Below are 23,302 nucleotides of genomic sequence, written 5' to 3'. Positions count from 1 at the left end.
TGGGGGAGGGGCAGAGAGAGAGGGAGACACAGAATCGGAAACAGGCTCCAGGCTCCGAGCCATCAGCCCAGAGCCTGACGCGGGGCTCGAACTCAAGGACGGCGAGATCGTGACCTGAGCTGAAGTCGGACGCTTAACCGACTGCGCCACCCAGGCGCCCCAAAGAAAAGGGTTCTAAAGAACTGTCAACTTTATCTTTTGGATCTTTTTGTACCTGATTGGGAGCTCCGTCTGAATTTATAACAAATTGAGTGTTTCACTAAAATGTTTTAGCTCAAGCTGGCAGATAACCAACGTGATGATGAATATAGAGCTACGTGTAGGAGGTGTTGGAAGACCTGTTACCCCAGGTCTTATGTCCTGGGTCCATGACACATGGATTATGCTCTCAGGTTTTCCTTTGAGGTCACGTGGAACCATGAAAACTGACCAACTTCTCCTGGTAGAATAATTTTTCACAGTAGACCTTTACCTTCTTTTCCAAACTCCTTCTCTAGATGTAAGTACTTCGCTTAAGTACCTTTCTGGGTTTTCTGAATCTCAGCTCTCACTTGGGTTCAGTTAGCATCTGTGTGGGTGAGGTCATACTTAACAAAGGGGAAAACAGCTGTAGAAGTGGGGATCGAGAAATCCCAGGGAGATCAGGAGGTAGTGTTATAGTTCAAACTCAGGCCTCACACTGCATATTTTCTGTCGAACCTAGAGACTGTGTGCCTCTGCGCAGGAGCTCTCCTCCTCCCCCGCGCCTTTCTTGGAGACCGCTGTCAGTCTTACTGTGTGTGCTGTTCCAGGTGAAGAGTTCTGGAGGCCGCGTCGTGTTCCTGCTGGTGGACGAGGAGACTGACAAGCTCCACACCGAGCAGAAGACCAGATTCAGGAGAGAGACGGCCAGTTTGAAACTGCTACCCCACCATCCCCGGCTCGTGGAGATGAAGAAGGGGAGCAATGGCTATGGTTTCTACCTGAGGGCAGGCCCGGAACAGAAAGGTGAGGCGCTAGACGAGCAGAAAGCGTGGCAGTGGAACCAATTGAACAATGAAGTCCAATTCTTCATCTTAGTCCGACTCCAGAGTTCTGTTAGGCCCCCAACTTCCTAGCTGCTGCACGAGGGGACAGTAAGAGACTAGAAGGCATAGCTGGGTCATTTTCCATGGGGGCCTGACAATGGGCCTCTCGGGTTTTCCTTAGCAGAATGATAAAGCAGAATTTTAGATCTGGGTGGTAGTGTGCTGTAAATTTGCTCTCCAGGGGGGAAAAAACCCACCTAATTTGTAGCATTTGTTGATCTATTTTATTTTATTTCGGTGGTGCAAATACTCCCATTACATCTGATTTCAAGCTACCAATGTGCTGTCACAGAGTGCAATGTGGAGAAGTATTGGCGAGAAAGGGTTCTCACGAGCTTGGACGAGCCAGCTCCAATACGCCACCAGATCCGAGGCAGAGGTGTGGGCTGGGGCCTGGGAATCCAATAGAACCAGGAATCTTTCTGATTCCTTGCAACTCAACAAGAAAAGAACTACAGTCCTTCTAGGGAAGCTGAATACATAAAAGAACGCAGCTTCAGGCCATTTTGCAAGCTGTTATTCTCCTAGAAGTTGCTATGTTCTGTTCATTATGTATATTTGAATTAATCGAATGTTAATTTGATTCATATTATATAAAAGCATCCTCAGGGCCTTCTAGAATATCAAGTGGATCAAATAGGAGTTCTTCAGTCAAGGAGCCTCCTGTTTAGTAGAGGAGATGCAATACTTATGTCTGTAACTGAAGGTAGTTGTGAGGAGAACCTTAATATGGGTTAGATAAAATACTGTTGGAATTCAAGGTTGGAACACATTTTCCTTACTAAAAAAGTACAGGAAGACCTCATGGTAGAGATGGCACCTGAGCTCAGGCTTTGCAGGTATGAATAGAATTTGGACAAACAGATGGTGTGGGAACAACGCAGTCCATTCCATTAGGATGGGATTGTGTGAATAAAGCAGGGAAATATGGGCACAGTTTGGCATCTGAGGTGTAGCACAGGAAACCATGTTAGAAAGGTAGGTTGGAAAGAGATGATGAAGGGCCTTTAATACCAGGTTGAAGAGTTTAGACTTGGCTCTGTGGTCGATGGGGAGTTAAGAGTTTTTTCAACAGTGTGATAAGAAAAAATTAAGCCTATAGCACCTTGGGGGCTTACACATCTCAAACACAATCCTAATAATTCTGCAAGAAGAATTTCTGAACTTAAAGGCTTGGAGAAGATACAGTAATTATTATAAAGTCAAATAGTTGTGGTTTAACTGGGACCAAACTCAGGTCTGTTCTGTTCTTTTTTTTTTTTTTAATTTTTATTTATTTATTTTTTAAATTTTTCTTTTTTTAATGTTTATTTATTTTTGAGACAGAGAGAGACAGAGCATGAATGGGGGAGGGCCACAGAGAGAGGGAGACACAGAATCTGAAACAGGCTCCAGGCTCTGAGCTGTCAGCACAGAGCCCGACGCGGGGCTCAAACTCATGCACTGTGAGATCATGACCTGAGCCGAAGTCAGACGCCTAACTGACCGAGCCACCCAGGCACCCCTAATTTTTATTTTTTAATGTTTTTATTTATTTTTGAGACAGAGACAGAGCATGAGCAGGGGAGGGGCAGAGAGAGAGGGAGACACAGAATCTAAAGCAGGCTCCAGGCTCTGAGCTGTCAGCACAGAGCCCGATGCGGGGCTCTAACTCATGCACTGTGAGATCATGACCTGAGCCGAAGTCGTATGCTTAACCAACTGAGCCACCCAGGCGCCCAGGTCTGTTCCGTTCTAAAGCCCACACTCGTGCTGTTGCCCTGGGGAATGACCTGGTCCGACATTGCATCGAGAAGAATCTGAAGGCAGATCTGTATTGGAGAAGGCAGAGATCAGGGACAGGGAGAGCAATTCATAACTGAAGGTAGGTAGAGTTTAAGGCAGGAACAAATACCACCTGCATTGAGGGTAGAGGAAGTGGCACCAGAGAAGAGGAGATGTGTCAAATATTAAGGCAGCAACAAAGGACCTAGGAGTTGATTGGAATATGGGGAATGGACACTGAGAAGGAATTGTTCCTACGTGTCAGTGACTGGAGTGATGGTGCTCCCATGAACAGGTGACCTAGAGGAGGAGCTTTGGGATGGGGGTGATGGGCAGAGATGGCTTTTGGTTTGAGTATGTTACATTTGAGGGATCTATGGGATACCTAGTTGGAGATGCCCAGCAGCCAGCTGGAAAAGTGAAACTGGAGCTTGTTACAAAAGTGGGAGGGACCACAAAAAAGACAGTGTGGGAGATCTGAAGGCATCTGGTAAAGACAGTTCAAGTCGGGAGAGGAAGGCGGAAGACACATTGTCGAGGCACGCCCACAAACACATTCACAGTCAAATACACCTAGTGGCTACTAAAATGCCAGCATGGGTTTCCTAGGCTCTGTCTTCTTTGGTTTTGTTCTTCTTTCTTCTTTCAACCCCCCTTTTAATGGCTTAGCTTCTCCATAAGATGTATGGGTTACAAGAGCTTCCTGGGAACTAGCTGACTCCTAATAGTTAGCATGTTATTTTGTCAAGATTGAGCCTCAGATACTTTTAGTAACATGATTTTTTTCCCTTAAGGTCCTTTCATTGGTAATGGCTAAGTTTGTTCCTGGAGTAAGTTCTGGGCAGGGAATGAGGCTGGATAGGATGCTTACAGGCTTTCTCTGATGCCAGTGGGAGGGGCAGTAGCATTCAGCATGCCTTTTACATTTATTTATCAGATCCTTAGGCTCCAGCAGAAATGCCACAGTTTAATTTAGGGATCTTTCTGATAATTTTATTTAATTTTTTGGGAGGGTAGGTCAAGTCGTCAAGGACATAGATTCCGGAAGTCCAGCAGAGGAGGCCGGCTTGAAGAACAACGACTTGGTAGTCGCTGTCAATGGCGAGTCTGTGGAATCCCTGGATCATGACAGTGTGGTGGAAATGATTAGAAAGGGCGGAGATCAGACTTCGCTGCTGGTGGTGGACAAAGAGACAGACCGCATGTATAGACTGGTAAATAATTCAAGGCCACGCATTCGTGCATTAAGGTTGGGTCCATTCCCTCAAGTCCTCAAACTTTGGCTAAGTTACCACTTTGATTTTCAAACTGGAAGGGGTGTAACGGTCATCATTAAGGCTGCACTGAAGGTCAAGTTGGTAGTGACAAGAGAATGCCAAGTGATTGGTACGTGAGTTTTAAATCCTTAGATTCAAGTTTTTGAAAGAATTTGCGAATGTAACTACAGAATTACTCTTGCTGATCTGAGAAAAATCTATGAACATTACCCTGGAAATAGGCAGATATAGCCCTAACTGTGCCAAATAGCAAACAACTGGATTTTAAACTATAGACCAATAAATGCCATTAACCCTGCACAAAAGCCTAGAAAGGATTATTAAATAGCTCCTGAGCCCTTAGCAAGGGAATAGAAACATGGATTCACCAAGACTAACATTAGTGTCACACTAACCTTATTTGCTCTCAACTTTTAATCACAACAGGTGTTACCTGCATGTCTTTTTTTTTTTTTTTAAATAATCTTTTAATTTTATCACAAGAACTGAGTGAGGTTCGGTCTAGTTTAAGAGACATTCAGGGGCCTTCAATGTACCATCCGCCTTGCTAGGTGGTGGTTACACAGATGAACAAGGATGAACTTATTCTATGTGATATACAATAATGGCAGCATCCAAAGGTACATAAATGATAGAGAGCGAGGAATATGATAGGGGTGGCATTAGCCCCTTTTTACAGATTTGCAATTTCTTAGTCTCTCTAAACTTCATTTTTTTAAGTCACCCATCCCAGCCAGTATTTGAACCCAAGTTGTTTTGCCGAGTGCAGGGCTTGAACTCACGACCCTGAGATCAAGACCTGAGCTGAGATCAAGAGTCAGATGCTTAGCTGACTGAGCCACCCAGACACCCCTGAACCTAAGTTCTTAATTCATTCCACCATATTCCCTCTCAGCACATCTTGATTAGGTATTTCAAGATACTTGTGTAAAGAAAATTGAAGAGTAAACTGGATGATAGAAGGATTTGTGGGTTTTTAGCTAGTTGTATGGCCATACTTGAAGGATAGTTGATATTGGAACAATGTCAGTCTGCATAGATGTCTCCAATGGTATTCTGCATATCCTAAGCTGCTTATAATCCAATTTGGAAACATGGAAAACGTTTAACATACTTTAGTCATACAGATGGCTTAATGTGTTGATGGGCAATTAATTTACTAGAGATTATAATATTCAAAATATTCAGGATAGAAAGAAGCATAAAAACTAGTAAGTTTAACTTTAAACAGGAATAAATTTCACATACTAATTTAAAACTAAATTGTATGCATATCAAATGGTGAGACCTGATTTGAGGACTATAAAAAAAGAAAAGAAACCTGATGATACCCTACATAGCTGCCCCCACCCCAAAAAGGCAATTTAAACGGACACTTGGCTTTTGGAGAGGACAGTTGGTCAGACCGTACTTAAAATGACTAGTAAGTAATGTATGCTTGGGCAAGTTACCCTGGCTGTACTTGTTTCCTTAGTTGTAAAGTGGGGATAGTTACTGTGCAGTGTTACATGAGCTAATATTTAGAACATTCAGAATAATGTGTGGCATATAGAAATGTTGTTTAAGTCAACATCGTGTCCAGTTCTGAGAACATGACTATAAGAAGTCCAGTATCAAGAAAGGTAATTGGAGCAGAGGTTCTAGAAGTCACCATGTGAGTATTTAGCTTGAATAAGCATAGACTTTTGGGGAGGAAAGGAGAGTATCTTCAAGAATTCAAAAAGCAGGGGTGCCTGGGTGGCTCAGTTGGTTAAGCTTCCAACTTTGGCTCAGGTCATGATCTCAGGTCTGTGAGTTTGAGCCCCGCATCGGGGCCTGCACTGACAGCTCAGAGCCTGGAGCCTGCTTCCGATTCTGTGTCTCCCTCTCTCTCTCTGCCCCTCCCCTGCTCACGCTCTGTCTCTCTCTCTCAAAAATAAACATTAAAAAAAAAAAAACAACAATTCAAAAGACTAAATGATAACATGATGACTGTGTAAGGGGACAGATATGTTAATTAACTTGATTGTGGTGATCACTTCACAATGTGTATGTGTATCAAATCACACTGTACATACACCTTGAATATATACAGTTTGTCAATTACACATTAATAAAGCTGGAAAAACCATGAAGCACAAATTGACAAACTTGGAAGTGGAAATAGACAATTCCACAATAATAGTTGGGAGATTCCTCGTTCTTAATCACGGATCGAGCCACCAGACAGAAGATAAGGAACTCAAGGACTTGAACAAAATTAACTAGATCTAACAAATATAGAGCACACTTTACCCAACAACAGCCCCAACTGAAGCTGCCAGGAACAGGGTGAGCCATTTTTGCTGAGTAGTGACCTCCCAGCTTGTGGAAAAGTTCAGACAGAAGTCAGGAAGTCACTTCTCAGGCTGCTATAAAGGGGATTCTGGCATTAATTCTTTTCCACTCCCTCCTAATTCTATGGCAATGATTTAACTATAATGTTTTGGTTAATACAAGAGAGAATTTTGAAAAACATGCCTTCCCCATCTTCTTCCTCCCCCTCCCTTCAGCTCCTCTAAAGCAGGTTCCACACAGGGATGGGTGGATCTTTGAGATATAACCGTGAATGAAACAAACACCTAAACAAGTTCCTGGCACATACTAGGCACCCAGATATCTGAGAGTGAATGAAACTCACTAAGTGTTTAATGTTACTATGCTTGTCCTCAAGATTAGCTACTGTGATCACATACAGTTGATTTGCCCTTTGGGTAGTGATGTTGGAGGTATTTTTGTATGTAACAAGTCACTGATAACTTTCCACATTTCATTTTATTTTATTTTTTGTTATTTTTAAAATAGAATTCATTGTCAAATTGACTAACATACAGTGTGTGAAGTGTGCTCTTGGTTTTGGGGGTAGATTCCCGTGGTTCACGGCTTACATACAACACCCAGTGCTCATCCCAGCAAGTGCCCTCCTCAATACCCATCACCCACTTTCCCCTCTCCTCCACCCCGCCATCCACCCTCAGTTTGTTTTTTCTCTGTATTTAAGAGTCTTGTGGTTTGCCTCCCTGCCTCTCTGTTTGTAACTAGTTTTTCCGCCTTCCTTCCCCCATGGTCTTCTGTTAAGTTTCTCAAGTTCCACATATGAGTGAAAACATGATACCTGTCTTTCTCTGACTGACTTATTTCACTTAGCTTAATACCTTCCAGTCCCATCCATGTTGCTGCAAATGGCATGATTTTATTCTTTCTCATGCCAAGTAATATTCCATTGAATATATAAACCACATCTTCTTTATCCATTCATCAGTTGATGGACATTTAGGCTCTTTCCATAATTTGGCCTTTGTTGAAAGTGCTGCTATAAACATTGGGGTACATGTACCCCTATGAATCAGCACTCCTGTATCCTTTGGATAAATTCCTGGTAGTGCTATTGCTGGGTCGTAGGGTAGTTCTATTTTTAATTTTTTGAGGAACCTCCACACTGTTTTCCAGAGTGGCTGCACTAGTTTGCATTCCCACCAACACTGCAAGAGGGTTCCTGTTTCTCCACATCCGCACCAGTATCTGTTGTTTCCTGAGTTGTTTATTTTAGCCACTCTGACCAGTGTGAGGTGGTATCTCAGTGTGGTTTTGATTTGTATTTCCCTGATGATGAGTGATGTTGAGCATCCTTTCATGTGTCTGTTGGCCACTTGGATGTCATCTTTGGAGAAGTGTCCATTCATGTCTTTTGCCAATTTCTTCACTGGATTATTTGTTTTTTGGGTGTTGAGTTTGATAAGTTCTTTATAGATTTTGGATACTAACCCTATATCCAATATGTCATTTGAAAGTATCTTCTCCCATTCCATTGGTTGCTTTTCAGTTATGTTAATTGTTTCCTTCAGTGTGCAGAAGTTTTTTTATCTTGATGCGGTCCCAATAGTTCATTTTTGCTTTTAATTCCCTTGCCTTTGGAGACATGTCAAGCAAGAAATTGCTGTAGCCGAGGTCAAAGAGATTGTTGCCTGTTTTCTCCTCTAGGGTTTTGATGGTTTCCTGTCTCACATTTAGGTCTTTCATCCATTTTGAGTTTATTTTTGTGTATGGTGTAAGAAAGTGGTCTAGTTTCATTCTTCTGCATGTTGCTGTCCAGTTCTCCCAGCACCGTTTGCTAAAGAGATTGTCTTTTTTTCCATGGGATGCTCTTTCCTGCTTTGTCAAAGATTAGTTGGCCATCCATTTGGGCCCAATTCTGGGTTCTCTATTTTATTCCATTGGTCTATGTGTCTGTTTTTGTGCCAATATCATACTCTCTTGATGATTACAGCTTTGTAGTAGAGGCTAAAGTCTGGGATTGTGATGTCTCCCGCTTTGGTTTTCTTTTTCAACATCACTTTGGCTATTCAGGGTCTTTTGTGGTTCCATACAAATTTTAGGATTGTTTGTTCTGGCTTTGAGAAGAATGCTGGTGTAATTTTGATTGGGATTGCACTGAATGTGTAGATTGTTTGGGTAGTATTGCCATTTTAACAATATTCTTCCAATCCATGAGCATGGAATGTTTTTCCATTCTTTGTGTGTTCTTCAATTTTCTTCATAAGTTTTCTATAGTTTTCAGCATGTGGATCTTTCACATCTTTGGTTAGGTTTATTTCTAGGTTTTTTATGGTTCTTCGTACAATTGTAAATGGGATCGACTTCTTGATTTCTCTTTCTGTTGCTTCATTGTTGGTATATAGAAATGCAACCAACTTCTGTACACTGATTTTGTATCCTGCAACTTTGCTGAATTCATGTATCAGTTCTAGCAGCCTTTTTGGTGGAGTCTTGCAGGTTTTTCATGTAGAGTATCATGTCATCTGCGAAAAGTGAAAGTTTGACTTCTTTGTCAATTTTGATGCCATTTATTTCATTTTGTTGTCTGATTGCTGATGCTAGGACTTCCAACACTATGTTAAGCAACAGTGGTGACAGTGGACATCCCTGTCATGTTCCTGATCTCAGGGGGAAAGCTCTCAGTTTTTCCCCATTGAGGATGATATTAGCTGTGGGCTTTTCATATATGGCTTTTATGTTGTTAAGGTATGTTCTTTCTATCCCGACTTTCTTGAGGGTTTTTATTAGGAAAGGATGCTGTATTTTGTCAAATGCTTTTTCTGCATCTGTTGACAAGATCATATGGTTCTTATCCTTTCCTTTATTAGTGTGATGTATCACGTTGGTTGATTTGCAAATATTGAACCAGCCCTGCAGCCCAGAAATGAATCCCACTTGATCACGGTGAATATTTCTTTTTATATGCTGTTGAATTCAATTTACTAGTACTTTGTTGATAATTTTTGCATCTGTGTTCATCAGGGATATTGGCCTGTAATTCTCCTTTTTTGTGGGATCTCTGTCTAGTTTGGGAATCAAAGTAATGCTGGTTTAACTTTCCATATTTTAAAGACAGAAAGAAATGTGGAACATTTGCAAGTATATAACTGAAAGGTCTGAAATGTAGCTGAACTGGGTAACTATGAGGTTCTTGGCTATTCTTGTTTAGAAAGGAAGATGTGGTCTTGTGGTTAGTCAGAGAATTGATAACCAGAGGACCCCAATCTAATTTTAGCCAGGCTGCTGAACAGCACAATTTGGGGCAGAGCACACATTGTACTCACTTTCAGTTGCCTGATTTTGTACTCATTGCCTAATAAAAGTCCTGGACACTCGTGGGCAGCAATTTAACTGCTGGTCCAGGATCTTGCCATACTCAAATCTACCTTTTTGATTCTCTCAATTAAAACCCACAGTCTAAGCTGTTAATTCTATTTACAAAAACCAGTCATATGTTTCCTGTTCTATGCCTCTTTTGTATTCAAGACCATCACACTCTTCTTCACATGGATGGTCTGGGAGTTGAGATGGATTAGAAGTATTTAAAGATCAGTTTGGCATAACAGAAGTTTCAGCTAATGGTTACAACAATAAATAATAAAAACGAGTATAACAAATTAGTACGTGTACTTCAGATGGTGGTAACAGCTTTTATTTTATGTATATGCGTATTTGGTTACATGTTTATACACATTACTCATGACCGAGCTCAATATTTCTTTATACCTTTTCTGGTTAGGGTGGTAGAGAAATTTTACTGCCCCCAATCAGATGTATCTGCAAGAGCTGTGGACCATGTATGACACCTTGTAAATTAAGCCAGCACATTTAATAAAATATAACTACTCATACTTACAATTCATGTTTTTTTTTTTTTTCCCCTTTCCTTTCCTTTCCAAAGGCTCACTTTTCTCCATTTCTCTACTATCAAAGCCAAGAACTGCCTAATGGTTCTGTCAAGGAGGCTCTGGCTCCCGCTCCGGCTCCTGCTCTGGCTCCCGCTCCCGCTCCTGTGGAGGTTTCAAGTCCAGATACTACAGAGGAAGTAGGAGATCATAAGCCTAAACTCTGCAGGCTGGTTAAAGGTGAAAATGGCTATGGCTTTCACTTAAACACCATTCAGGGTCGGCCAGGCTCGTTCGTCAAAGAGGTATGGTAATCTGGTTCTAGCAGCCCAATGAACACACCACAGTTAGGAGAGTCCTAGTCTCTCCCACTCATTGATGGCTTAGGTTACATTGAAGGCCTACATTGATGGTCTCACTTGGGTTTAAATAAATGCTGCCATGGTCCCGTACCCTTTAAGGTAGTGACGAGTACATCCTAAGCTCACATCTTTTATTTTTCTTAAACATCTAATTGTCTTTAGGTACTTTCAAGTCAAATAGAGTGAATCGACATGACTGTAGTTGACAGTCACTACCAAGTCTGACTGGGAGTGATACTTGTTTACTCCTGTGCGTTTGGCGTAATGCCCCCAGCCTATAGGGAGTGACAGCGAGACTATCCCCATAGCTCTCAAGTTGGGAATGAAGAAGGGGAACCTATGAAATCTAATTAATGCTCCAGCTCAGAAGACCTACAATATGGTACTCAACCACTGTAATGCTACTTATTTTCTTCTGATGATCTTCATGATTTTTTAAAAATTGAAGTATAGTTGACATACAATGTTCTATTAATTTCAGGTGTACAATGTAGCATTTTCACAATTATATGCATTATGAATTCTCATCATTGGTGAGTGTAGTTACCACTGTCACCATACGGTTATTAAATATTATTGACTATATTCCCTAAGCTGTACTTTTAATTCCTGTGATTTACTTATTTTATAACTGGAAGCTTGTACTTCTTAATCCCCTTTGCCTATTTTGCCCATATCCCTCCCCCATCTGCCTCTGCTTTGGCAACCACCAATTTTTTCTCTAGATTTGAGTGTTTGTTTTGTTTCTTGGATTCTACATATAAGTGAAATAATAAGGCTGATTTCTGTCTGCCTTTGGTCCATCCATGTTGTTGTGAATGGCAAGATTCCATTCTTTGTTATGGCTGAGTAATATTCCATTGTGGACCCCTCCCTCCCCCCATCTTCGTTATCCTTTCATCTACTGGTGGACACTTAGGTGGCTTCCATATCTTCGCTATTGTAAATAATGCTGCTGTAAACAAAGGGGTGCATAGATAGTTTCAAATTGGTGTTTTTGTTTTCTTTGGGTAAATACTGAGAAGTGAAATTGATGGATCTTATGGTATTTCTATTTTCAATTTTTTGAGGAATCTCCATACTGTTTTCCATAGTGGCTGCACCAATTTACATTCCCACCCACAGTGCACAGGGGTTCGTTCCCTTTTCTCCACATCCTTGCTGATACTTGTCATTTCTTATCTTTTTGATACTAGCTTTTCTGATAGGTGTGAGGTGACATCTCATTGTGGTTTTGATTTGCACTTTCCTGATTAATAATGGTGAGCATCTTTTTATGTGTCTGTTGGCATGTGTGTGTGTTTGGAAAAATGCCTATTCAGGTCTTCTGCGCATTTCTTTTTTTTATTTTTTATTAAAAAAATTTTTTTAACATTTATTTATTTTTGACAGGGAGAGACAGAGCATGAGCGGGGGAGGGGCAGAGAGAGAGGGAGACACAGAATCTGAAGCAGGCTCCAGGCTCTGAGCTGTCAGCACAGAGCCCGACACAGGGCTCAAACTCACAGACCGCGAGATCGTGATCTGAGCCGAAGTTGGACGCTCAACCGACTGAGCCACCCAGATGCCCATTCTGTGCATTTCTTAATTGGATTATTTGTTGTTGTATAAGTTCTTTATATATTTTGGATATTAACCCGTCATTGGATATATCTTCTCCATTCAGCAGGTTGCCCTTTCGTTTTGTTGATGCTTTACTCTGCAAAACCTTTTTAGTTTGATGTAGTCTGAGTGGTTTCTTTTTGCTTTTTTCCCCTTGTCTGAGGAGACAGATCTACAAAAATGTTGCTAAGGTCGATGCCGAAGTAATTACTGCCTGTGTTTTCTTCTAGGAGTTTTATGATTTCAGGTCTCCCATTTAGGTCTTTAATCCATTTTGAGCTTATTTTTGTGTATGGTATGAGGAAGTGGTCCAGTTTCCCCAGCACCATTTATCGAAGAGACCGTCTTTTCCCCACTGTATATTCTTCCCTCCTTTGTTGTAGGTTAATTGACCATATAAGCGTGGGTTTATTTCTGGGCTCTCTGTTCTGTTCGTTGATCTATGTGTCTGTTTTTGTGCCAGTACTACACTGCTTTGATTACTGTAGCTTTGAGGATACCTTAAAATCTGAGATTGTGAGACCCCTAGCTTTGTTCTTCTTAAGATTGTTTACCTATTTGGGATCTTTGTGGTTCCACACAAATTTAGAATCTTTTGTTCTAGTTTGGAGAAAGCCACTGTTGGAATTTTGATAGGGATTGTATGGGATCTGTAGATTGCTCTGGGTAGTATGAACATTGTAACGCTATTCTCCCAATCTATAAGCATGGAATGTCTTTCCATTTAAGTGTGCCATCTCCACTTTCATCAATGTCTTATAGTTTTCAGAGTACAGGTCTTTTAAAACTTTCTTAACTTCCTTGGTTAAATTTATTCCTATGTATTTTATTCTCTTTGATGGAATTGTAAATGGGATTGTTTTCTAAATTTCTCTTTCTGCTACTTTGTTATTAGTGTATAGGAACACAACAGATTTTTGTATATTAATGTTTTTGCTTTTGCAACTTCATTGAATTCATTTACTCTAATAGTTTTTGGTGGAGTCTTTAGGGTTTTCTACATATAGTCTCATGTCATCTGCAAATAGTGACAGTTTTACTTTTTCCTTGCCAATTTGGATGTCTTTTGTTTCTTTTCCTTTTCCAATTTTTGCAGCTAGAACATACAGTACAACGTCAAATAAAGGTGGCAAGAGTGGACATCCTTGTCTTCCTCCTGATCTTAGTGGAAAAGCTTTCAGCTTTTCACCGACTACGTTAACCGAGGGTTTGTCATATAGGGTCTTAATTATGTTGAGGTATGTTCCCTCTAAGTCCACTTTGTTAAGTTTTTATCATGCTGAATTTTGTCAAATATTTTTTCTGCATCTATTGAGCTGGTCATTAGATTTTTAACTCTCATTTTGTTAATGTGGTGTATCACATTGATTTGTGGATATTGAACCATTCTTGCATCCTTGGAATAAATCCCACTTGATTGTGGTTAATGATCCTTTTAATGTGTTGTAGAATTTGGTCAGTTAATATTTTGAGGATTTTTGCATCTATGTTCAGGAATATTGGTGTGTAATTTTGTGTATGTGTGCGGTGTGTTTGTCAGGTTTTGGTATCAGGGTAATGCTGGCCTTGTAGAATGAATTTGGAAGCTTTCCTTCCTCTTTGCTTTTTTGGAATACTTTGAGAAGGATAGGTATTAATTCTTCTTTAAATGTTTGGTAGACTTCACCTGTGAGGCCATCTTATCCTGGACTTTTGTTTGTTGAGAGTTTATGATTCCTGATTTTGTTACCTGTAATCAGTCTGCTCAGATTTTCTATTTTTTCCTGACTCAGTCTTAGACGATTCTGTTTCTAGAAATTTATCTATTTCTTCTAGGTTGTCCAATTTATTTATTTTTATTGAAGTATAGTTGACACATGTTCTATTAGGTGTACAACATAGTGATTCAACAACTCTAAATGTTATGCTGTGCTCAACCACAAGTATAACTACCATCTGTCCCTGTACAACACTATTACAACATCATTGACCATAGTCCTGCTGTAACTTGTTCTGTTACTTGTTCATTCTATAATTGGAATCCTGTATCTCCTACTCTCCTTCACCCATTCTGTCCATCACCCCAATTCCTTCCCCTTTGGCAACCATCAGTTTATTCTCTATTTATGGATCTGTTTCTGCTTTTTTTTTTTTTTTTTTTTTTTTTTACATCCTACATATAAGTGAAACTATATGGTATTTGTTTTCTCTTATTTTACGTCTAGGTCCATCCATGTTGTCTCAAATGGCAGATTTCATTTTTTTTTTTTTTTTTTTAACGGCTGAGTAATGGACACTTAGGTTATTTCCATATTTTGGTTATTGTAGATGATGGTGCTATAAACATAGGGGTGCATGTATCTTTTCAAATTAGTGTTTCCAGTTTCTTTGGGTAAAATACCTAGTAGTGGAATTATTGGAACCGATGGTATTTCTATTTTCTTTTTTTTAAAAATTTTTATTTATTAACATTTAATTTATATCCAAGTTAGCTTATAGTGCAACAATGATTTCAGGGGTAGATTCCTTAATGCCCCTTTTAGCCCATCCCCCATTTAGCCCATCCCCCCTCCTACAACCCCTCCAGTAACCCTCTGTTTATTCTCCATATTTAAGAGTCTCTTATGTTTTGTCTCCCTCTCTTTTTTTATATTATTTTTGCTCTCCTTCCCTTGTGTTCATCTGTTCTGTGTCTTAAAGTCCTCATATGAGTGATGATATTTCTATTTTCAATTTTTTGAAGAACCTCCATACTATTTTCCATAGTGGCTGCACCAGTTTACAGTCTCACAAACAATACATGAGTGTTCCTTTTTCTTCACATCCTTGCCAACACTTGTTATCTCTTGTTGTTTTGATGTTAACCATTCTGACAGGTGTGAGGATATCTCATTGTGGTTTTAATTTGTGTTTCCCTGATCATCAGTGGTGTTGAGTATCTTTTCATGTGCCTGTCAGTTATATACATGTCTTTGGAAAAATGTCTATTGAGGGCCTCTGCCCAATTCTTAATCAACTTATTTGTGCTGGTGTTGTTATCATTTGCAAATATCTTCTCTCATTTAGTAGGTTGCTCTTTCATTTTATTGATGCTTTCTCTGCTGTGTAAATTTGTTTTATTTTGGTGTAGTCCCAATAATTTAGTTTTGCTTTTATTTCTCTTGCCTGAGAGCATATATCTAGAAAAATGTTGCTAAGGCCAATGTCAAAGACATTACTGCTTACGTTTTCTTCTAGGATTTTTATGGTCTCAGGTTTCTCATTTAGGTCTTTAATTCATTTTGAGTTTATTTTTGTGTATGGTGTGAGAAAGTGGTCCAGTTTCGTTGTTTTGCATGTAGCTGTCCAGTTTTCACAGCCCCATTATTGAAGAGGCTGTCTTTTCTCCACTGTATATTCTTGCCTCCTTTGTTGTAGATTAATTGACCAAATAAGCGTGGGATCATTTCTCGCCTCTCTATTCTGTTCTATTGATCTATGTGTCTATTGTTTGTGCCAGTACAACACTGTTTTGATTACTGTAGCTTTGTACTATATCTTAAAAAAAATTTTTTTTAATGTTTATTTATTTTTGAGAGAGGGAAAGAGTGTGAGCAGGGGAGAGGCAGAGAGAGGGAGACACAGAATCTGAAGCAGGCTCCAGGCTCTGAGCTGTCAGCACAGAGCCCGACACAGGGCTTGAACCCACAAATAGTGATAGTTTCTTTGGTGGAGTCTATAGGGTTTTCTATGTATAGTATGTCATCTGCAAATAATAATTTTACTTTTGCCTTATCAATTTGGATGCATTGATTTCTTTTTTCTTGTCTGATTCTTATGCCTAGGTTTTCCAGTGTTGTGTTGGATAAAAGTGGCAAGAGGGAAGGTTGTCCCATTTATTGGCTTCTAAGTTTTCATAATAGTCTCTTATAATCCTTTGTATTTCTATGCTGTTGCTGGTAAGTTCTTTCATTTCTCATTTTGAGTCCTTTCTTGATGAGTCTGCCTAAAGGTACACAATTTTGTTTATATTTCAGAGAAGTAGGTCTTGATTTCATTGATCTTTTCTATTTTTGTCATCTCTATTTCCACTCAGATCTTTATTTCCTTCCTTCTACTAACTTTGGGTTTTGGTCCTTTTCTAGCTTTTTCAGGTAGAAGGCTAAATTGAGAATTTTCTTATTTCTTAGGGCAGTATCTCTATAAGCTTCTTAGCACTGCTTTTTACTACATCCCAAAGACTTTGAATTGTGTCTTTATTTTCATTTGTCTTCATGTTTTTGTTTTTTTTCCCCCTTCTTGATTTCTTGGTTGACCCATTCATTGTTTAGTAGCTACATGGAGTAGCAAACTCCATATTGGTGTTCTTTTTAGATTTTTTTTTGTGATTTCTAGTTTCATACTGTGGTGGTTGGAAAAGATGTAGGATATGATTTCAATCTTAAATTTATTGAGACTTGTCTTGTGGCCTAACATGCGATCTTGGGGAATGTTCAATATATACTTGAAAAGAATGTGTATTTAGCAGTTTTTGGATGGAATGTTCTGTATATACCTGTTAAGTCTATCTGGTCTAATGTGTTGTTCAAAGCCCCCATTTTCTTATTGATTTCTGTCTGGATGATATATCCACTGATCTAAGTGGAGTGTTATAAATCACCTGTTATTGTATTACTGTCAATTTCTCCTTTTATGTATATTAAAAATTGCTTTATGTATTTTGGTGCTATGTTGGGTGCATAGATATTTATAATTGTTACATGTTGGATTGTTCCTTTTATCATTATGTAGTGCCTTTCTTTGTCTCTAGCTATAGTCTGTTTTAAAGTCTATTTTATTGGGGTTCCTGGGTGGCTCAGTTGGTTAAGTGTCCAACCTCAGCTCAGGTCATGATCTCATGGTTTGTAGTTTTGAGCCCCATGTTGGGCTCAGTGCTGACAGCTCAGAGCCTGGAGCCTACTTTGGATTCTGTGTCTGCTTCTCTCTCTGCCTCTCTCAAAAGTCAATCAACATTAAAAAAAAAAACCAAACTTATTAAAAAAAGTCTATCTTATCTAATGTAAGTATTGCTACCCTGGCTTCTCCCCCAGTCCCCTGCTTCATTTGCATGGTATATGTTTTCTAGCCCTTCACTTTCAGCCTGTGTCTTTAGGCCTGAAGTGAGTCTCCTAGAGGCAGCATATAGATGGGTCTTGTTTTTATATCCCTTCAGTTACCCTCTTTTGATTGGAGCATTTAGACCATTTACATTTAAAGTAGTTATTGATAGGCATGTACCTACTGACATTTTGTTACTTGTTTTCTGGCTATTTTTGTAGTTCTTCTGTTTCTTTCTTTTGTTCTCTTCCCTTGTGATTGATGACTTTTGTGTTATGCTTGGATTCCTTTCTAATTTTTTGTGTATCAATTATAGTTTTTGGTTTATGGTTACCATGAAGTCCCTACATAACATCCTAAATATATAGCAGTGTATATTAAGTTGATGGTCACTTAAATTCAAGTATATTCTAAAAGCACATGTTTATTCCCTCCTCTCCACATTTAACTTCTTTTACACATCTTTTTATTTTGTAAATTCCTTATTTTTTTTTAAAGATATGATTGATTTTACTACTTTTGTGTTTCAACTTTCATATTAGGTTTATAAGTGACTGATTACCACCTTTACTATAGGTTTGCTTTTATTGGTGAAATTTTTTCCTTTCATAATTTTCTTCTAGTTATGGCCTTTTCTGCTTAGACCAGGTCCTTCAACATTTCTTACAAGGCTAACTTAAGGGTTGTGATTTCCTTAACTTTTGTATGGGAAACTCTTTCCCCTTCAATTCTGAAAATAATCTTGGTTGGTAGAACATTCTTGCATGTAGGTTTTTTCCTTTGAGCCCTTTACAGGCCCGAGGGAGAGTGGCATCTAGCTCAAAGTTACTACTGAAAAATCAGTTGAGAGCCTCACGGCATTTCCCTTGTATGTAGCTAGCTGCCTTTAAGATTCTCTATCTTTAATCTTTGAGATTTAATTTATTATGGGTCTTGGTGTTCCTCCTTGGGTTCATCTTGTTTGGGGCTCTCCTGGACCTGAGTGTCTCCCCAGGTTTTAGGGAGGTTTTCAGCTATTATTTCTTCAAATAGGCTCTCTGTCCCTTTCTGACAGGAATGACATGAGTGTTACTATGCTTGAGATTTTCCCAGAGATTCCTTAACCTAAACTCAATTACAATTTTTTTCTTTTTGTTGCTCAGTTTGGGTGCTTTCCACATTACCTGTCTTTGCAGATCACTTACCTGATTCTTCTGTATCATCTGTTGATTCCCTCTGGTGTATTTTTTCCAGTTATTTTAAAAAACCAATCAGAGTTAAAGAGATAGAAAATATATTCTGTAAGTTCTGAGTTCATTCACTCAGCAGGTTGATTGCTCATCTCCATTTTGTTCAGTTCTTTAAGTTTTGTCTTCTTTCCATTTGGAGCATATTTTTTGTTCTCATTTTGTTTGACTTTTGGTGTTTGTTTCTATGAATTAGGCAAAACAGCCACCTCTCTCTGTCTTAAAGGAGTGGCCTTGTGTAGAAATGTCCCCATTGCAGACTGTGTCTGCCTGGTGGCTTTGGTTGGAGCCAGCGTCAGTGGCATGGCTGAAGCAGGCCTGGGCTGAGGGCGGGGGATGGTATTTTGGGGTGCTTTGTGCCCTGGCAGCACAGCTGGAGCTGTAGCAGGCAAAGGCTGAGGGTGTCCTGGTGGGTGCCATCCTGGGGCTGCCTTGCGCTGGTGTGGGCTAAGGTCCAAGGGCTTGCCAAGGTGGCAGGATGGCTAGAGTGCCTGGCCCTGGGCCCATCTGCACTATCAAGGTAGAGACGGAATGTAAACAGTGGTACCTGCCAGTAGCTGTGACGCTGGAGAAGTTCAGCAGTTTCCCTCCCATTTGGTGGATGCTCTAGGATTAGTGAGTTGGTTCCCTTCAGTTAGTCCAGCTGCTCTTTAAACTGCTTTTTTGGTGCGCCCCAGTCTGTGTGCAGACCCCTCCGTGCTCTGTCGCTCGTGCAGCGCGGTTTTGATCATGACCGTGCCTCCATGTCTCCTGCTGTTCCTTATGTGGTCTCTCTATCCTTTGTTGTGCAGATACTGTTCAATCAGCCCTCAGTTCTTTAGGAAGAATTGCTCTGTATGTAGGTGTAGATTTGGTGTCCCTGAGGGGGGTGGGGTGAGTTCAGAGTCTTGTGCTATCATCTTGGACCCCTCCAATGGTATTCATTTGAATATGGAAGTTGAAGCTTTGAGAAGCAGAAAAGCATTAGAGTGCCTTTCTTCTGTACCTCAAGGAGAAATAACATGGTTAAGAAGAAATTCTCAAAGCCCTCTTTCCTCTGAAGGGAAGCCAATCTAACATTCCCTTATCTGTGCCTGGAAGTGATAATTCAGAACCTCTTTTTCACAGGTGCAGAAGGGCAGCCCTGCCGAACTGGCAGGGCTGGAGGATGAGGATATCATCATCGAAGTGAATGGAGGGAAGGTGCTGGAAGAACCCTATGAGAAAGTGGTGGACAGAATCCAGAATAGTGGGAAGAATGTCACACTCTTAGTCTGTGGAAAGAAGGCCTATGATTATTTCCAGGCTAAGAAAATCCCTATCGTTTCCTCTATGGCTGATCCACTGGATGCTCCCCCTGATGCCAAAGAAGGAACATTGGCAGAACCAGAGCACGACTCACACGTGGCAAAAGAACGAGTGAGTGGTGATAGGTTTCTCTCAGTGATCTAACCTATCAGAGTATGATAAAGTCTTTCATAAGTACACCTCAGGTCTATGTTTGCCACAGATTTCCTAGAATACTAGAAAATTACAATGTAAAGATAAGTCATTTTGGTGGAGAGGAAGTTGTATGAGGACAAGTTTCTTTTTCATAGCATGGAGTTGACAGTAACTGTCCAGAGAAGGTAAGTTTATCAAAATTATAATGGAACCACCAGAAGAACCTGAATCAGACTAGCTATGTACAAATTCTGGTTCTGTCACTTAACGCCCTTGGGCAAATGGATTTATTCTCTCTTTGCCTCATTATCCCCACCTGTAAAACAAGGAGGATTTGTAGGACTGTTATTAGGATTATATTATCTAAGACTACTAAAGCACTTCAAACAGGGCCTGGTTAATGGTAAGCATGAAAATGAACCGTGGTGTTTAGGGACATGTTGTTTTTAAGATCATTGGCGGTGTATTATTGCTAGGGAGGAATAAGCATTACTCTGTATTTGGATTAAATTCCTTGATAAGTCTTTTGCATCATTCTTCTTTCTACTACCTTTATATTTACAATTAATTATTGGTAATATAAATTAAATGCTATTTGTTAATGAATACCCACTTAGTCTGGGGGGCTATAATAAAAGACCATACACTGGATGGCTTATAAACAACACAGATTTATTTCTTATAGTTCTGAAGGCTGGCAAATCCAAGATCAGGGCACTGACAGCTTTCGGGTCCGGAGAAGGCCCTCTTCCAGGCTGCAAACTGCCAACTTCTTGCAATGTCCTCACATGGTAGAAGGGGATAGGGAGCTCTGGGCGTGGGGGGGTGGGGCTCTCTTATAAGACATTAAACCCAACCACAAAGGCTCTGCCCTCATGACTTAATCACCGCCCAAAGGTCCTACCTCCTAATATCATCACCTGACCTCAGGGTTAGTATTTCAATAGACGAATTTTGGAGACATACATTCAGACCACAGCACACATGGTAGCCACTGACCTTGCATTCGTGACTGCTTCACAAAGAAAGCATTCTAGTTGTCTTTAAAAAATTCAGTGATAGCTCTATAGCAAGTCAATTATAGGACTGTGCTAGCTTTATAGAAAAGATATGTAGACATTAAGAAATTTGTTAGTGTCAAACAGCAAGCTGGAAACAAAGCCAAGTGTAAAATCCAGATTACCTGGCTTCTAGTGAGGGACTCTTCTCCCTGCCTCAAGTCATGCAACTGCTGACATTCATACTCGCACTTACAGATCTTTTGTTCTCTTTTGCACAGGCGCACAGTACAGCCTCACATTCTTCTTCCAATTCTGAAGACACAGAGATGTGATGGGAGCAAATATGTGGCTTTGGCTGACAGCTGTTTCTGGGCGTTCAGAAAGAATCCTTTCCCAAGGAATGAGCTGCCACCCATTTACTGTCTCTGTTAGAGAAGAGCTCCTCTGGGAACCAGTTCATCACGTGTGACTGTCTTCTGTTGTCATTTGCCTTGGGGGCAGATACCGCAATAGATGGCTTATTTATGGTCAACTTAAGGCAGGAACCAGATTCTTTTCAAGTGATCTCTTTCAAGCTTCAATTTAACTACATTTCTTTGTGTGATGCTGTCTCTTAATTCTATAGGCTCCTTGAGCACCAAAGATGATTCACAAATCTGTACACGTGAGAGCTCATTATAGTATCTGAGCAGATAAGCCTATTAAAATTATCGTTTTGTAAGAATGTTGTGGTTGCTAAAACAGATGCCATTAAGAATGCCTTTAGAGTCTTCCTTGTTAGCTGATCAAACCTTAATAGTGCTTTTGTTTTTGGTAAACTTGCTTTTATGCTTTAACTTTCATTTTGCCTCTGGAAGTCCCAGCACAATAAAATTCAGGATTTCCTTAAATTGCATTTCTGAATATTCTATAAACCTTCCAACATTTTCCTTTCACAGATGGAGAAAAGTAGGGTCTACAATAGGAAAACTTATTCCAGTTAACAGTTATTCATTGTTTTACCCCACAGCACGAAGGGGCAGATGGAAAGAAAAAAAAAAACTGAGACATCATCACCAACTTGAATGCACAGTAATTCACTCTCAAATACGGACTTAAAAGGAAATCAATAAAGATGATATACCTGACCTCTCTCAGTAGAATCTATTTCAGTAGCACACCATTCCATCCCCGGACAAGAACAGATAACCTGTTGGTAACTTTTATGGGGCGGGGGTTGGCTGGGGGATGCCAACTCACGTTAGATCACACAAGCACACTACCAAGCTATCCTTGATAAAATGAAGCTAAGGCCAAAGGGTTCCAATCTGATTTTAATGATTGTCAATCTTAAGGGAAAGCCAGAACCTCCTCCGTGTGAGCCTTGACAGAGATCCTGTGTGTTTGGCCCAGCTACCTCAGACTTCCCCTTACCCTAGGGCTCCAGTGTATTCTCCCAGACTAGTTTCTTGGCTCTTTTCCACCCCTCTTCCGCCATGCTGCATCAGCCTCAAACCCATGTGGGATGCGCTCCGCTGAGGGCTAGCTTGAGTTTACTTCACGCTCACGTTCTAGCTAATGCTACATGATCACAGTATCAGCTGAGGAGGAAGGCATAAGCTGGAGGTAGAATCTGCTACCTCAGTGTTTTGATTGTTTAAAAAATATTAGGCCCTGGTCCCCTCCATTGTTTTCTCTTAAATCCAAATTCTGACGCTACTGGCCCGTAGCAGTCTGTAACAGGCATGAGTTCAAGGTGCCATATGCTTCTCTGGCGCCTGTTTGTGAGCCAAATAGAGGAACAGTATGCTGGAGAGAGCACTGACCAGGAAGATCACATCAAACCAACGGTGATAGAAGTTGAACTGTAGTTCCCCCAGGACTTCGGTGATTATGGTACGATATTCTAGAGGCATGCTCATTCGAATCAGCAGCACAGAGGAGACAAAGTACATGCCCTAGAAGTTAAACAAATTAACCCAGAGGTCACTTTGTGGTCAGGGATCAAAGGGAATTGTTAAAATATTCAGAAGTACAAAACACTTCTGGTATTTTACAGTTGTAATCATAAAGCTAGTTCGTGAAACTCACCATTATCTGTGCTAACAGCAGGACAATGACGTTGGAGGACTTACTGCTAGAGATGGCATAAAAGAACTGTCAAGAAAGGGAGGAGAATTTATGCGGTACTGCTAGACACCTGTGTCAAGAACATTAAGTAGCATAATTAAAAATGTCTCTTCCCAGGGCGCCTGGGTGACTCGGTCGGTTAAGTGTCCGACTTTAGCTCAGGTCTTGATCTCATAGTTCATGGGTCTGAGCCCTGCGTCGGGCTCTGTGCTGACAGCTCGGAGCCTGGAGCCTGCTT

The 23,302-nt window shown here is 40.3% G+C and overlaps 2 protein-coding genes across 6 annotated transcripts in view; one reads left to right on the top strand and one right to left on the bottom strand.

Annotated features, from left to right (window-relative positions):
* PDZK1 (PDZ domain containing 1) overlaps nt 1-21,808 on the top strand; it is a 58,806-nt gene extending 36,998 nt beyond the window's left edge. For all 4 annotated transcript variants that reach the window (XM_042993953.1, XM_042993954.1, XM_007092569.3 and 1 more), the window contains 5 exons: nt 792-987; nt 3,849-4,045; nt 10,344-10,592; nt 19,640-19,930; nt 21,234-21,808. In XM_042993953.1, the coding sequence (XP_042849887.1) occupies nt 792-987; nt 3,849-4,045; nt 10,344-10,592; nt 19,640-19,930; nt 21,234-21,287 (987 nt within the window). In that variant the 3' untranslated portion in view covers nt 21,288-21,808. The remainder of the gene's footprint in view (nt 1-791; nt 988-3,848; nt 4,046-10,343; nt 10,593-19,639; nt 19,931-21,233) is intronic.
* A 441-nt stretch (nt 21,809-22,249) lies between these two features.
* The window catches only part of LOC102964283 (Golgi pH regulator), a 59,234-nt gene continuing 58,181 nt past the window's right edge, over nt 22,250-23,302 (bottom strand). For both annotated transcript variants that reach the window (XM_007092565.3, XM_042993955.1), the window contains 2 exons: nt 23,026-23,091; nt 22,250-22,892 (listed from right to left, as the gene is read on the bottom strand). In XM_007092565.3, coding sequence (XP_007092627.1) covers nt 22,686-22,892; nt 23,026-23,091 — 273 coding nt within the window. In that variant the 3' untranslated portion in view covers nt 22,250-22,685. The remainder of the gene's footprint in view (nt 22,893-23,025; nt 23,092-23,302) is intronic.

The sequence above is a fragment of the Panthera tigris genome, chromosome C1 (genome assembly GCF_018350195.1).
Source record: "Panthera tigris isolate Pti1 chromosome C1, P.tigris_Pti1_mat1.1, whole genome shotgun sequence".
Classification (NCBI taxonomy): Eukaryota; Metazoa; Chordata; class Mammalia; order Carnivora; family Felidae; genus Panthera; species Panthera tigris.
This window is presented reverse-complemented; position numbering and strand designations above follow the sequence as displayed.